This window comes from Myxocyprinus asiaticus, chromosome 24, assembly GCF_019703515.2.
Source record: "Myxocyprinus asiaticus isolate MX2 ecotype Aquarium Trade chromosome 24, UBuf_Myxa_2, whole genome shotgun sequence".
NCBI classification, from domain to species: domain Eukaryota; kingdom Metazoa; phylum Chordata; class Actinopteri; order Cypriniformes; family Catostomidae; genus Myxocyprinus; species Myxocyprinus asiaticus.
Genome location: NC_059367.1, coordinates 14,930,047 through 14,943,411, shown reverse-complemented (window position 1 = coordinate 14,943,411; position 13,365 = coordinate 14,930,047). Strand labels below are relative to the sequence as shown.

General features: G+C 39.3%; 1 protein-coding gene across 2 annotated transcripts in view; it reads left to right on the top strand.

The window, feature by feature from the left end:
• The window catches only part of LOC127415235 (semaphorin-6B-like), a 195,040-nt gene that overhangs the window by 122,523 nt on the left and 59,152 nt on the right, over positions 1–13,365 (top strand). For both annotated transcript variants that reach the window (XM_051653897.1, XM_051653896.1), the window contains exons 6-10: positions 1,577–1,675; positions 4,711–4,801; positions 7,384–7,503; positions 8,076–8,164; positions 10,431–10,648. In XM_051653897.1, coding sequence (XP_051509857.1) covers positions 1,577–1,675; positions 4,711–4,801; positions 7,384–7,503; positions 8,076–8,164; positions 10,431–10,648 — 617 coding nt within the window. The remainder of the gene's footprint in view (positions 1–1,576; positions 1,676–4,710; positions 4,802–7,383; positions 7,504–8,075; positions 8,165–10,430; positions 10,649–13,365) is intronic.

The following is a 13,365-nucleotide window of genomic DNA, read 5'->3' as shown; positions in this document are numbered from 1 at the left end:
GGAAAGAGCAGGTGATGGTGATTGAAGGGTTGGAGGAGGATGAGAGGGCTGTTGTTTATCAGAGTGATGTGCTTTATCGCTTTGCAGACCAGGAGCTGTGCCAAAAACTCACAATTGTGTTGTGTTTGGATTCTTAGAGGAATTTACAGACTAGAGAGATGCTTTAGTCAGATCGGTTTTTATGAGTTATAGGTTCTATGTGAACAGGACTCCTACGGAGATGAAAACACACAAATACCGCTGACGCACACAGGATACATCTGAATCACAACCCTCCTACCACCTATACATTCCACTTTCGCTCTTTCTGTCCCTCAATCTCTCTTTCTCTGTGTGGTTTCTCTCGCCTTCTCACTCGCATTCAATTTTCAATTGAAAGCATTATTGGCATAAGATAGTACCTATGTATTGCCATAGCATTGTTTTGATAAATAAGTAAAAAAAAGTTTACATAAAGTTTTACTTAAATAACTAGTGCAATGTGCAAATGGAGCACACAAGTAATAGTAACAAAATAATAAAAACAATAATAAAAAACTAAAATGCAATAATAAAATAAAAGAGACTATTTGCAACAAAATATTCTGGTGGAGCCAGAGAAGACTACAACAAAATGTACATTTGATGTCAAAGACGTGACCTGGATGGAGTGCTTTGGCATTTTGCATGGTGGCGCTTAGGTGTGGGCTACCCAAGTTCGAATCTAGCTGTGACATTTTTTGCCTCGTGACATTTTGTGATCCCACTATTCTCCCATGTTTGCTGTTTCCTGTCTACAGTCTCAGTGTCTTTATTAATCAAAAGGGAAAAGGTCCAAAATGAAAGGGAAACATTTCTATGTTAATATTAAATATATATCTTATCTGCCTAAAATAAAATAGCAAAGCAGAGTAAAATTAGAAATGAACTATCAGCACTTTTAACGAAAAGGTTTAAATTACCAAGGTAATACTGACATTCCTCTGTGCTCTCTCTCTCTCTCTAACTCTCTCACACACTCTCTCTCTCTCTCTAACTCTCTCTCTCTCTCTCTCTCTCTCTGTCTCTGTCTCTTTCTCTCTTTCTCACCTCTTCCCTGAAAATAAGAACCCTGTGAAGACGTGAGCATCTGGAATAACACTCACTACCACCTCTCTCCCCCTCCAACTCCTTCCACACGTCCTCACTCACTCTCTCCATCCGATAACAGATGTGATCATGTATCCCGGTTGCCCACAGGTTGCTGCCCATCAAATGGTGCCACGCTGGCGGGCACACACGGGATACACTGGGGGGGGGGGGGAGGTGGCAGCACACAAGGGCATGACATAAAGCGTCTCTCTTTCACGTCTCTTAAAGCCCGTCACAGGTGCAGAGCTCAAACATGTGCATTCAATTAAAGCACGGTTTAGCTGAATAACTCACTCTGGCGTGCCACTGGTTTGCCAAGTGAATTGTTTGTACAGATGCAAACAATCCTTGGAACAAAATTGAAATGTGCTGAGAATTGTGATGTCATTCTGAAAGTGAATTATTCCAGGGAATTTGATTTAGGTGACAAATTACATACTTTCTATTTCTTCGTGTTGTTTTTTAGGATGAATGCCGTAACTATATGAAGGTTCTGCTCAGCCGGCAAGGCGGATTGTTTATCTGCGGGACCAATGCCTTCAATCCATTATGTGCCAACTATACAGTAAGTACTGCATACATGAAACATACTTGAATATATTCTGTTGAATAATCAACCCCTCTGGCCTGTTATTACCACAGTACCCTGGCAACCTTCTTGGGTTCTATATACAGTATTTAATGGTACTTGCTAACTGCTAAGGCAACTCACATTTATTCATATTTGTTCTAAACACCTAATCAGTAATCTTACAGTTCAGTCATTATAGTTCAGTCATGTATTAGTTGAGTAGATTAAGTGATGCAATTTTTTTTAGTAAGCAATTTTTAAAAATGTAAAGGTAATCTTACAGTTCAATCATTACCTTTACAGTTTTAAATATTGCTTACTAAAAAAAATTGCATCACTTAATCTACTCAACTATTACATGATTTGTATTACACATAGTGTACAGCTAACTAATATTGGCATATGTTCATGCTGTAAAGCCAGAGGAGGATGGGCTCCCTCAGCTGAGTATGGTTCTTTTCAAGGTTTTTTCTCTCCATAAACTAAACATCTTATGGAGTTTTGTCCTTGCCAAATTCGCCTTTGGCTTGCTCACTTAGGGCTTAATGACATTAAAGCATGATCTCCTATAAAGCTGTTCACTATGTGTATTGTGAAAAGTGCTATACAAATAAAAAATGACTTGATTTGACTTAAACCCCAACCCTAGCGCATCCTCCACTGTTTGTGCTACAGACATGAATTATACCTTAAATCGTGCACCTTATTAAAATATTCAGATGAAAAATCCCTTACATTTTAAATGACCCGAGTCATATATAGGGAGTGGGATCAAAATATTACAGAAACTTTTTGGAGGGCTCTTTTGATGTAATCCAGTAAGCAACCACCCGGAACCTCTAGCAAAACCTCTAGCAACTGCATAGCAACATGCTAAAAACAACTAAGAAAACCTTTGCAACCCACAATGCAACGCATTCGCTCATAATACATAAGCATTGTGGCAACAAGTTTTGAATACTCAAATTTTCTTTCGAAATGGTAAAAATCTAGCTTTTTGTTGAACTGACAGATAATAATACTTTTACAGCATTTATTAATCTTGGTCAATTTTATTTCTACATATAGTAATATATATACAGTACTGTGCAAAAGTCTTAGGCACATAAGATGTTTCACAAAAGCAAGATGGTTATTTATATCTTCAGCTTTAGTGTGTCAATAGGAAATATAAATGTTAGACTCCTAAATATTACATTTGCAAATATAAAAGATTTTAATAGAAGAACAGGGAGCCCTGCAACAGATGTCATGACCCCCATAAAGCCCCCCATCATGTCAGTCTGAGATTACATAAAGAGACAGAAGCAGTTGAGACAGCCTAATTAATAGAACAACTGTGGCAAATTCTCCAAGAAGCTTGGTACATCCTATCTGCCAACAACCAAGAAAAACTGTGTCCAGGTGAACCTAGAAGATTTGGTGCTGTTTTAAAGGCAAAGGTGGTCACCCCGAATATTGATTTAGCTTTTTTATGTTTACTGGACTTTGTATGATATTAAGTGATAAATGAAAACTATGTCATTATTTTTTAAGACATCCTCACTATGGAAAATTTTTCACAAGTGCTTAAAACTTTTTCACAGTACTGTATTTTTAACCTTAAAAGTTGTGTGCGCCAACGTTAGGTAGTGCGTCATGAACTAGCTTGAATAAACAATGAACAATAGTGTATTTTGATAAATTAACATTAACCAAGATTAATAAATGCTGTAAAATATAATTGTTCATTGTTAGTTCATGATAATGCATTAACTAATGTTAACCAATAGAACCTTATTGTAAAGTGTTACGCATTTCTCACACAGATGTCATTCTATCTGCCTTTTTTGTTGCTTTTTTGCTTAAAAACTTTGACAGTACATCATATCTTTTATGCTCTATTTCCAATATCACTCTCCATGACTGAGGCATCATTGGGTCACAACACATGCCTACCCACAGTGGGGATCTCTCCAAGACCCCCAAGCAGAAAACATCTACTCTGCTGTTTGTTTTTACTCTGTATCTCCACTTGCCTGCCTGTCAATACCCCCAAAAGCAGCAAGCTGTTTGTGATGACCTCAAGAGCAGAGAGCTGTCATTAATCAGACGGTGATGTGGTTTTCTGTATGTGGTTGTTTATTCTAAGAGAATGGTAATGCCACTCATCGGAAACACAGTTTGAATCCAAAACTCTTGAGTGTATGTGTGTTTGTGTGTGTGGGTTGCCTTCCATCCATCTGGCCAGTGACTCTATCGCCCCCAGCGTACGTGAGTCACATTAATGGAGGGTCTTAGCCACTACAGCTGCATCTGCGGCACCAACTTTAATGCCCCGTCCATAAACATCGCACCTGAGCACCGCTGCTACTGCCTCGCATATCTGAACCGCTACTTCTCAACCAATCACACTAATGATACACAATCTGCTGGATAAAAGAGAAAAAATACATCATTACTAGTCATTCACTCTGCTGGATTCGCAGTGTTCCATAGCTTGAGTCTTTCAGGGCAAAACACACACACACACACACACACACACACACAAACATAGACACATATGCACATGCATCAAGGTTTGAAACACGCTGTTGAATATCTGAGTAGTGAAAAGAATTATCACACACCTGTAATGCAACATTACACCTGTCAAGAGTTTGAAAGGCTCTCTAGAGACATAAGAGGATGGAGAGAGACAGAGAGAGAATGATCACATAAGTTTATTTATAGTTAGTTTTAATGGTCTGAGAGTAATTCATTATTTCTTTCAGCTTGAACTGTAATTGTACTATTAACCGCCTGTGGATGTTTTTTAAATTATTTTTCATGCATGTTATTCTAGCTCTGCTTATAATAGTTTTACCATTCTCTCTCTCTTGTTTTTTATGTCTGGAATAGCAAACTGTATATTTGAAAAGGTTACATTTATTTAGCAGGTGCTCATTGTCCACCAATTTTCTGTACGTTGAGCCTTGCAAGGTTGACTTTTTGCCTCTAAATAATGAATGCGTTTTCTCTTTCTGTGTGTGTCTGTGTGTATGTTGTAGGGAGACACTCTAGAGATGGTTGCTGAAACGGTCAGTGGGATGGCTAGATGCCCTTATGACCCAAAGCATGCCAATGTGGCCCTGTTTGCAGGTGAGATTGCCGCTATCTCTTTTCCTGTCTTTCTCTTACTGCTGAAAAACGGCTTAAACCAGCCAAAGATGATTTGCTGGTCTTAACTGGTTTAAACTTGTCTAATTGTTCTACGAGCCTAGCTAGCTGACAAATGCCCAAAACCTCTTTAAAGCCAACAAACCAGACCAGCTAAGACCAAGCTGGTATGAGCTGGGGTTTTTTTAATGCCTTTTGCATTAACACAATGTACATGACTGCAAACCATCCCTGCATATTACAGGAATATACTGTATATAGATCTGTTTGTCAAAGCAGTGTCGTAATACTGATGTTCCTGCAGTTATTCTTTAACTTAATTACATGCCGGTCCATGAACAATATTTATGTGTACCTTTTAATCATGCTCATATGCTGTCCTGCACGTTCTCTGAACAGGATTACGGCTTTACTTTTCCTGCATCAAGGAGCCTAAAGGAAATGAAATATTTTTCAGTATACGAAGATGCATTACACTGACAAAAGTATATTGAGACCATATTTTTGGTCTATAAGAAAGTGGGACGGACGCTCTGTGCAAAAACCTAGTGAGCTGCCTACTGACACAGTGTTTTAAGGCACCACCAGATAGACCAGTACTAACAGTATAAACCCGGATAGTCATGCTGGTCTACTCTGTTTTTTGTAGCAGGGTTAACATTTACTGTATTAGAGTATAGAATTGCTAACTAAGCAACATGCTTATGCTAAATTCTATTAAAATCAGTTGTGAGTTTCATCTCTTCTTCGAATCGCTATTTGTGTGGGGCGCGGAGTTGCTTCCTAGGTAGAGCGCTAAATATCGATCACGTATTAGGTTCCATGATGGTTAGGCTACGTCCACTGTAATACGTTTAATTTGAAAGTGCATTAAAGGAATGTTCCGGGTTCAATACAAGTTAGGACAAATCGACAGCATTTATGGCGTAATGTTGATTACCACAAAAATTTATTTCGACTCGTCCCTCCTTTTCTTTAAAAAAAAAGCAGAAATTCACTTACAATCAAAGTGAATGGGGACAATGAAAGTGAACAAGGACAATTTTTGGAGGGTCTAAACACAGAAATGTGAAGCTTCTAAATTTATAAAAGCACTTTCATTAATTCTTCTGTTAAAACGTGTGTATTATTTGAGCTGTAAAGCTGTTTAAATCATCATTTATATGGTCGTTTTAGGGTTTGTTGACATTATATCATCATGGTAACAAAGCTATATAATTGGCTATAACTTTACACAGAAAAGGTTTGTAAGTGATTTTATCACACTAAAATCATGTTAACACACATATCCTTTATGTCTTGTGGTTATACTTTTGAAAAAGTGAGTATTTTAATGTTAAAAAAATTGGCCCCCATTCACTTCCATTGTAAGTCCCTCACTGGAACCTCAATTTTTTTTTTTTTTTTTTTTTTAAAGAAAATGAGGAACGAGTCTAAATACATTTTTGTGGTAATCAACATTATGCCAGAAATGCTTTTTATTGAGCTTAACTTGTATTGAACCTGGAACATTCCTATAATTTTGCTGCGTTTATGCCAGGGACTAAAAATGGTTCAAGTAACGAAAACCGAAAACGGATGACATTTTTTGCAGAACCAACAAAACAGTAACAAAGCGATTTTCAATTGTTCCGGAGTGAAAACGTTATTTTTAAATGCTGGTATCTGCTAATAACTGGTTAATTTCGTTCCAATAATTTTTTCATGAAACTAATGGCCAAAGGGTTTCTTACAGTACATTTTTGGAACTACAACATTTTGTGTTGCCTGAAAAAATGAAACGTGCTTTGATCCTGAAGGAAACTGCAGCATCACACATTTATTTGCCTAATTGCCTGTTGTGGATGTCGGATTCTGTGAATGAAGACCTTTTTAACAGCTATGTATAATTACTACATATACATGCATAGCTAATCCAGTTACAAGGAAAACATTATTAGAGTTTAAAAAGTACATTTCTCAGTTATTTCCAAGTCTTGAATTATTGAAAGTAATCTGAATTATTGTTAGATATGATGCATTCATGCAGATTTGATGCTGCTGGGTTTTGACTGAGAAGCAGATCTGTAATAAAAATGTAACTTGAATTAACTGCTTATTTTCACTTATTTTGGTGAAGCAAGTGTCTTATTTTGGGCTTATTTTTTCAGACCACATTGCTTGTTTCTTTTGTGAGCAACACTGCAACTGGTATATCACCCACCCCTTAAAATATTTGGAAAGGAGGCTGCAAACTTCTGAACCGCGATGAAAAAATACTATTTTTGCTCAGAATGAACTGAAATGAAAAACATTTTGTTTTTAGTCCCTGGTTTATGCCTCTCATCCACACTAGAAGGCTGTTTTCCTCTACCAAAAATGACTTTCAAAAATGCTCTCAATAAATGCATACTTTGGAAAACAATGACATTTGGAGACTGAAAACAGAGTTTTCAAACTTTCAAATGGACTAATGTGGAAGTGGCCTGAGGATGCTGGCTTGGAAGACAGCTGCCTGTGTAGGCTGTAGACGGTGAGGTAGCTCACTAGGTTTTAGAGAGTTTGTTTATGTGTTGTTTCTACAGAAGGCAATCTCTACACTGCAACAGTGACTGATTTCCTGGCCATCGACGCCGTGATCTACAGGAGTCTGGGGGACAATCCTGCCCTGCGAACAGTGAAACATGACTCCAAATGGTTTAGAGGTACTAAAGACGTCAAACATTAGTTGACATGAAGAGGTAGCTGTGCAGGGTCAGTGTAATATTAATGCTGTTTGTGTGTGTATTATGAGTGTGAGAGTTAAGTAGTGTTTGTGTGTGTTAATGTTTTTAGAAAGCCCCCCTTGTTTTCACTCATGTCAGTTAGTGTCAGGGTCGATAGCCGTGTAAGGATCCACATCTGAGTCTGCAGTCAAACTGATATCAACGCCCCTCTTGTCCCACCTTCCTTTGCTCCTATGCTCTGTATCCTGATCTAATCTCTCACTGATGCAGCAGTGTAATGAAAGCACATCTGTGTTCTGATTCTAACTGTGTCCTTCTCTCTATAACCATATCAAATATTCGATACAATTTTTTTCCCCCACATTTTGAATATTTTAATGTTCAATAATTAGAGAATGGGCATATTGATAGTTCAGCACTGTGCAGTATCATAGTTCATCACTGTAGTTCAGTCAAATAAGCACTTATGAAAGCATGTGACCTGAGAGATCAATAATAATGGATCCTTAACAGGAAGTTCTAATAGTTTGGTCCTGCTTATTCTTTTTCAGAGCCATTCTTTGTAAGTGCTGTGGAATGGGGGCCGCATGTCTACTTCTTTTTCAGAGAGATGGCCATGGAGTTCAACTACTTGGAGAAGGTGAGAGGCAAAGGAGGACAGAGGAGAAGAGGGCAGTTGTCAAAGAAAAACCACAAATGAATTGGCTCGCAGTCTGTGTTCCAGATTGTGTCCTTCGTCACCAAAGCTGTTCAAAGGAGTTCAGGTCTGAGCTTTGTGCAGACCAGTTTTCCACACCAAACTCAGTAAAGCATTTCTTTATAGACCTCACTTTGTGAACAGGGGCATACTGCCTTCCCCAAACTGTTGCCATAAAGTTGGAAGCACACAATTCTGTAGAATGTCATTGTTTGCTGTAGCATTAAGATTTATGTTTACTGGAATTAAGGGGCCTAGCCAAACCAGTAAATTAGAAGGGGATGTCCACATACTTTTGGTCATGGTACCAAAGTCTTCACTTAAAAGTCATTATATGCTCACTGAGCACCTTATTAGGAACACCTGTACACCTACTTATTCATGTGATTATCTAATCAGCCAATCCTGTGGCAGCAGTGCAGTGCATTAAATCAAGCAGATACAGGTCAGGAGCTTCAGTTAATGTTCACATCAACCATAAGAATGGAGAAAAATTTTATCTCAGTGATTTCAACCATGCCAGATGGGCTGGTTTGAGTATTTTTGTAACTGCTGTTCTCCTGGGATTTTCATGCACAACAGTCTCCAGAGTTTACCCAGAGTGCCAAAAACAAAAAACATCCAGTGAGCGGCAGTTCTGCTGATAGAAATGTCTTGTTGATGACTGAGGTCAACGGAGAATGGCCTGACTGTTTCGAGCTGACAGAAAGGCTACAGTAACTCAGATAACCACTCTGTACAATTGTAGTGAGCAGAATAGCATCTCAGAATGAACAACACATTGAACCTTGAAGCGGATAGGCTACAACAGCAGAAGACCATGTCGGGTTCCAATTCTGTCATCCAAGAACAGAAAGCTGAGGCTGCAGTGGGCAAAGGATCGCCAAAACTAGACAGTTGAAGACTGGAAAAACATAGCCTGGTCTGATGAATCTCAATTTCTGCTGAGGCACAAATATGATAGGGTCAGAATTTGGCGCCAACAGCTTGAATCCATGGACCTAACCTGCCTTGTGTCAACAGTCCAGGCTGGCGGCGGTGGTGTAATGGTGTGGGGAATGTTTTTTGCCACACTTTGGGCTTGTTTGTTTGCCACAGCCTATTTGAGTATTGTTGATGACCATCTGCATCCCTTCATGGCCACAATTTATTAATAATCTTATAATTAATTAATAATAATTTACACATCTTCTAATGGCTATTTCCAGCATGATAATGCACCATGTCGTCTCAAAGAAAAAGTCGTCTCAAACTGGTTTCATGAACATGACAATGAGTTCACTGTTCTTCAGTGGCCTTCCCAGTCACCAGATCTGAATCCAATAGAACACCTTTGGGATGTGTCTGAAAAAAAGTTTATACTTAAATGAAACTGATGCTTCAGTCTCCTGAGAAGCACAGGAGAAAATCCATGAGCAATAAAATGCTTCATCCAGGATGGGAAAGGTGTTTATATGAGTGAATATGGAGTGACAGAGAGATCAGTAGAGTGGTGGAGAGAGAGGTGGAGCAAGAGGTGAAAGTAATCTGAAATTGTGTTACTGTATGTCCTGTCTGGCAATATTATTCAAATGTCAAGACTAACGACTGTATTTCCAGTCAGACAGCAGTGTGACCTTTTCCTGTGGATTTGGGCTGAATATTTAATTTAATAATCATGCCCTATAAAACTGTTTTGAGTCTAATTTAGGTACACAGAAGCTTTTTTTCAGTTGTTGTTATTTTTCAGAACAACTGAAATATCAATCCGTCATATCATTTACTGAAAACTGAGAAAAACACATTGACTGAATAAAAAGGCTTCCTTTTACCCAAAAATGAGCAATGCAGAACTTCTGCAAGAACAGAGTTTTGCATGTGCAAGCATTTTTTGTTGCTGGACCTCAGAGAATAAAAACCCTCTGTGCTTTGGATTCAGCTTTTTTGAAATCGCTCAAAGAACCCATTTTAGAGAATGCTGACATTTTCATGAATGAATTATATTCGCTTAGCCATATTAAACAAACCAGCTACATGTCTCCAAGATCTGTTTAAAATCCACAAGGATTATGAGATTTGCAAGGTTATGGAAAGGACACACCACTGTTCAGTGTGTGTACATTAGAGATTTAAAATTAATATCTCTGATACAACAACTTTCCAGATCTATTTAGCTTTGTTTAACAGACTTCATGTGTATTTTCGCTGTGTGTCTGTGTGTACACCTTAGGTGGTTGTGTCTCGCGTGGCACGTGTTTGCAAAGACGATCAGGGCGGTTCACAGCGCGTGTTGGAAAAGCAGTGGACGTCGTTTCTGAAGGCGCGGCTGAACTGCTCCATCCCAGGAGACTCCCACTTCTACTTCAACCTCCTGCATTCCACCAGTCCCATCATCCGCATGCATGGCAAGGATATCATCCTCGCTGTCTTCTCCACACCCTCCAACAGGTAGGTCAGCAGCCAAATGTTACAACTAAGCATTTAAGAAACCAGCTGTTGGCAAAAGTCAAGAAACTAGAAAATAATTGCCTAGTAGTCCAAATGGAAATGCTGCTGGAATCGAACAACATTACTCACCGAGCTCTGAACCGTTCGGCCCGTTGGAGGTAAAGCACATTTAATGTTATATCCAATTTCAGATTAACCCTTAAACGCATACCTCGCATCTTTAGTAAACTGGGACCTCAAAAATAATACATTAAAATATATCAAAGTCCTTTTTATTCTATTGTTTAATAATTGTCTTGAAAAAAAATAAAAAATAAATAAATATATATATATATATATATATATATATATATATATATATAATTTTATTTTTTTTCCAAGACAATGCATGTGGAGGCTCATGCTACTCTCCGCGATCCCTGCACAACTTACCATGTGCCCCATTGAGAGCGAGAACCACTAATCACGACCACGAGGAGATTACCCCATGTGACTCTACCCTCCCTAGCAACCGGGCCAATTTGGTTGCTTAGGAGACCTGGCTGGAGTCATTCAGCACACCCTGGATTCGAACTCGCGACTCCAGGGGTGGTAGTCAGCGTCAGTACTCGCTGAGCTACCCAGGCCCCTGTCTTGAAAATATTTTAAAAATGTTACACTATCTGGGCAATTTTGTAGATCCGTTTGTGATAGATATAAGTGCTGGGTCTCTAAAGACCTGAATATTTAAGAGTGTTTGGTGAAATTGGCATGCATTCAAGGGTTAACCTGCCCTAAACCTCAAACTGTGACTTGTCACCTTATATGTCGGTCAGACAGTTTCTTCGTATCTAAGTGGATGGTTCTTTACCAGAATAATTTGCAATGTGGACCACATTTTATGCAGTTAGACAAAAGTTTGGCTGCGTGACATAAGCAACCACCCGATTCCAACCAGACTCCAGAGCCCTAGAGAAGAACTCCCAAATATAGTGCATTAGCTGCCTCATTGATAGACAGTTGAGCTGGAAATATCACAGGCTGATGGCAGTGGCAGAGCACTGGGAAAATGGGTACATTCCCTCTGGGTGTAGATTGTCCTGTGGGAATATGGGTGAACAACCTCTGAATATAGAACAGTGGTTCAACACTTTCAGGAATATTATTGCAGATTTTAATGACATGAAGAGAGGCAGTGCAAGAGACAGGGAGGGAGAAAGATAGAAATGGATGGATGAATGAGGAATTGAATTGATGTGGATAGACGTACACATGCTTACAGTCTGTCACCAAGATGTCACACTTTGAGAGGGAAGCAACAAGGAAACATATATTTTTGGGATCAGGGTGCAAGTGCATGTTTTGACAGAGTTTGCTGGAGATAATTACAGGAAAAAATGTGAGAACAAAACAAGAGGGAGGACTGTCAAGAGGATTGGAGTGAAGAGGATGCTAAAAGAGTTGAGAGGGAATGACTATTAGAGGAAATGAGAGAAGAGAAAATTTTGAGAAAATGATTCCTGTGTGCATGCTTTTAGAGTTTGAGAGCATACACCTAAAGGGATAGTTCATCCATAAATCATTTACTCACACTCATGTTCCAAACCTGCATGACTTTTTTCTTTTGTGGAACACAAAAGGAGATGTTAGGCAGAATGTTAGTCTTAGTCACAATTCACTTTCATTGTATGCAATATGATGCAATGAAAGTGAATTGTGACTGAGGCTAACATTCTGCCTCACATCTCCTTTTGTGTTCCATGGAAGAAAGAAAGTAATACGGATTTGGAACAACATGATTTGTTGAAATCAGAATTTTTTGATGAACTATCCCTTTATTGAACACATGAGTGAGCATGATGGGTAATATTTATGTGAGACCTCTGTGTATGTAAATAAAGAGAAAGACCCTCTAAAGATGGATGAAGGGCAGGACTCCCAACATGCAAATGTGTATGTGTGCATTTGTGTATGTGTGTGTGTCAGCACAGGGGCTAGACCTCAACAAATGCCAACTCTAATAACATCTCAATCTGCTAATGACCTGCTATGGGGGGTGCCGTGTATGGGACGAAGAAATGAGGGATGAGTATATGTATGTGTGGGGGTGGGGGGCACTCACTCACTCAAGGACGAATGAATGAGGGAGTCAATAATAGCCCACATCTGCATCCAAATGCTCCCTCCGCCCAGCTGAGATATTCCTCTAAAAAACCTTTGTTTGAGTTCAGCAGAAGAAAGAAAGTCATACACATCTGGGATGACATGAGGGTGAGTAAATGATGAGAGAATTTTCATTTTTGGGTGAACTATCCCTTTAATGAAAACCCTGAGTTTCCCACTGTTAAATACGACATTGTGGTAGCGTTCATGTACTTTCTTCTCATAAATACGATCATTCGACATGACTTGAAGGCAGCATTATCTGTGAGTGCTCCTCTACCCTCCTCCGCTTTTCCCCTCCTATCCTGAGGGCAGAGATCCTTGGCAGGCGCAGCGAGAGATGGATGGTGTACACGAGAACAGAATAGCTCTACAATAAGACCCCGGCGAGGTGCAGTGGCAGGGAGAGTCCAGCTGAACAAGCATTCTTGTCTGCAGCTGTACTCCTCAATAAACAGCACAGGGGGCTTCGCTAACATGCCGGGAGGATGTGTGGTCTGTTAAAGAGCTTTCAGACAAATTGCCTGGATTGGTTAGCATGTGGCAGACACAGCAGCAGGGGAGGACTATGGGAA